Source organism: Colobus angolensis, unplaced genomic scaffold (genome assembly GCF_000951035.1).
Source record: "Colobus angolensis palliatus isolate OR3802 unplaced genomic scaffold, Cang.pa_1.0 Scaffold185, whole genome shotgun sequence".
NCBI classification, from domain to species: domain Eukaryota; kingdom Metazoa; phylum Chordata; class Mammalia; order Primates; family Cercopithecidae; genus Colobus; species Colobus angolensis.
The window spans coordinates 3667915-3671100 of record NW_012114988.1 but is presented as its reverse complement, the minus strand read 5'-3'; the positions used below and the strand labels follow the sequence as shown (position 1 = coordinate 3671100).

Below are 3186 nucleotides of genomic sequence, written 5' to 3'. Positions count from 1 at the left end.
TATTTTTAGTAGAGACGGGGTTTCACTGTGTTAGCCAGGATGGTCTCGATCTCCTGACCTTGTGATCTGCCCGCCACGGCCTCCCAGAGTGCTGGGATTACAGGCGTGAGCCACCCTGCCCGGTCAATTTTGTCTTTATTTCAAAAATTGTGATTGTGCTTTTTTTATGTCGTTTCAGAATTCTTGTCGGGGGCCGTCTTGTGAAGAGACGAAGACTGAGCAGTTGTGGCCGCATTTCCGACGTCGAGCCGCAGTTGGCTTCTCCACGTAGAACCCGGCAGTAGGAGACTTAGAATCGAAGCTCTTCTCCCTCTTGCCTCCTGTTTTGGCTTTTTGAGAAACCTTCTCATCAAACACAATGGCCAGCAACGTTACCAACAAGACAGATCCTCACTCCATGAACTCCCGTGTGTTCATTGGGAATCTCAACACTCTCGTCGTCAAGAAATCTGATGTGGAGGCAATCTTTTCGAAGTATGGCAAAGTTGCGGGCTGCTCTGTTCATAAGGGCTTTGCCTTCGTTCAATATGCTAAGGAGAAAAATGCCCGCGCTGCTGTGGCGGGAGAGGACGGCAGAAGCATTGCTGGCCAGGTTGTGGATATTAACCTGGCTGCGGAGCCGAAAGCGAACCAGCGAAAAGCAGGCGTGAAACGATCAGCAGCGGAGATGTCCGGCTCCTCTTTTGACTCGGACTATGACTTTCAATGGGATTATTATGGTCAGATGTACCGTTTCCCAGCACGGATCCCTCCTCCTCCTCCTATTGCTCTGGCTGGAGGGCCCTCGAAACGTCAGCGCGTGTCAGGAAACACCTCAGGAAGGCGCACAAGTGGCTTCAATTCCAAGAGTGGACAGAGGGGATCTCACAAGTCTGGAAAGTTGAAAGGAGATGACCTTCAGGCCATCAAGCAGGAGTTGACCCAGATAAAAGAGAAAGTGGATTCTCTCCTGCAAAACCTGGAAAACATTGAAAAGGAACAGAGCAAAGCAGGAGTAGAGGTGAAGAACGCTACGTCAGAAGAGGAGCAGAGCAGCAGCTGCGTGAAGAAAGGTGAGACTCACGGGAAGCTGGAGTCTGAGGGGGGCGCAGACGGCTCTGCTGACGAGTGGCCCCTACTGGACGATGCTGATAATGAAGATCGGGCTGATGAGCAGCTGGAGTTGATCAAGGGTGATGAAAAAGAGGCTGAGCAAGGAGAGGATAACAGAGACGGCGCCAATGGCCAGGATGACTCTGAGGCACATAGTGGGGTTTAGAAATCTTATCCCATTATTTGTTTACCTGTATCTTCAGCACATGCTTACTGTTCTCCCCATCCTTGTCCTTCCCATATCCATTAATTCATATTGCCCTGTACTTAGTCCCATTTTCACTTCCCTTGATGCTCCTAGTAGTTACCTTAAGTCTTGCCCTGCAATATTTTCTTGTAATTTAGATGCCTCTTTATGACTTAACAGTAAAAATGATGTATGGTTTTCATCAACTGTCTCCAAAATAATCTCTTTTCTTTGCAGGGAATACAATTCTTTTCATTCATACGTAAGTTCAGTAGTTGCTTCCCTAACTGCAAAGGCAATCTCATTGAGTTGAGCAGCTCCTGAAAGCAGCTTGGAGTTAGAATTATGTGTGTTACACCCCCATGTTAGTGTGCTGTGTGGGGCAGTTCAACAAAAATCTAACGATATATTTTTGTGAATGAGAGTTGGCATGTCAAATGCATCCTCAGGAAAATTAGTGTTATAATCTTAAAACTTGTTTTCTAAAGTTGATACTGTGGGTTATTTTTGTGAACAGCTTGATGTTTGGGACTTTTTTCCTCAAAATAAACAAGTCCTTATTAAACCAGGAATTTAAAGAAAGAAAATTATTGGTGGGAGCAGTGACTCATGCCTGTAACTCCAACATTTTGGGAGGCCAAGGAGGGAGGATTATTTCAGCTCAGGGGTTCGAGACCAACCTGGACAACATGACAAAACCCTATTTCTACAAAACATTTGGCCCCTGCCCTGGAAAGGGAGGCCCGCAGTGCGCATGAGCAGGAGCCTTAGGGCATCGCTAGCCCGTGCATGTCCTCACGGTGGGCAGCGGCCCTTGCTGAATTAAACTAGCTCTCACCAGTACAGACATCATATTCCCTTTTATCCAACTATGAAACTCATAGAGGCATATAACACTTGTAAAATTTCTTTTTTTTTTTTTAATGGAGTTTCAGCTGGGATTATAGGCGCACACCACCATGTCTGGCTAATGTTTTATTTTTAGCAGAGAGTTGGTTTCACCACGTTGTCGCCAGGCTGGTCTTGAACTCCTGACCTCAGGTGATCCTCCTGCCTTGGCCTCCCAAAGTGCTGAGATTATAGGCGTGAGCCACCACGCTGGGCCCATTCTGTGGGTTTTGACAAATGGATAGTGACACGTTTCCACCATTATAGCATCATGCAGAGTAGTTTCACTTCCTAAAAAGCCTCTCAGCTCTGCCTATTCATCCCACTGTACCCCAGTCCCTGGCATCCACTGGGCTTTCTGCTGTGCCCACGGTCTTGCCTTTTCCAGAATGTCTCACAGGATGTCGTCTCTTCACATTGGCTTCGTTTAGCTTGTACCATAACATGTATTTAGGGATCCTCCATGTCACTTCAGGGCTTGATAATCTTCTATTGATTGGATGAATCACTGTTTTTAATCCATTCACTATTGAAAGGCATCTTGGTTGCTTCCAAGTTTTGGCAATTATGAAAAAAGCTGGTAAAAACATCTGCGGGCAGGTTTACTCATTTAGATAAATATCGGCTAGGATGATGACCGGAGAGCGTGCTGTGGGTATTTTAGAATATTTTTCCTAGACAATCTCATCTGCTAGACAGACATTGCCTCTTAAAGGGTAGGGACTAGACTGGGTGCAGTGGCTCACACCTATAATCTCAGCACTTTGGGAGACCAAGGCGGGAGGATCACCTGAGGTCAAGAGTTCGAGACCAGCATGGTCAACATGGTGAAACCCCATTTCTTTTTTTTTTTTTTTTTTTTTTTTTTTTTTTTTTTTTTTTTTTTTTTTTAGAAGGAATCTTGCTCTCACCCAGGCTGGAGTGCAGTGGCGTGATGTCGGCTGACTGTAACCTCCGCCTCCCCGGTTCAAGTGATTCTTCTGCCTCAGCCTCATGAGTAGCAGAGATTACAGGTACGT

At 46.2% G+C, this 3186-nt stretch overlaps 1 protein-coding gene across 1 annotated transcript; it reads left to right on the top strand.

Annotated features, from left to right (window-relative positions):
• The first annotated feature begins 335 nt into the window (after nt 1-335).
• On the top strand, nt 336-1258 carry LOC105510255 (heterogeneous nuclear ribonucleoprotein C-like 1). The gene has a single exon (XM_011939934.1). It carries the CDS (start codon nt 359-361, stop codon nt 1256-1258), a length of 900 nt encoding a protein of 299 aa, XP_011795324.1. The 5' UTR covers nt 336-358.
• The last annotated feature ends 1928 nt before the right edge of the window (nt 1259-3186 follow it).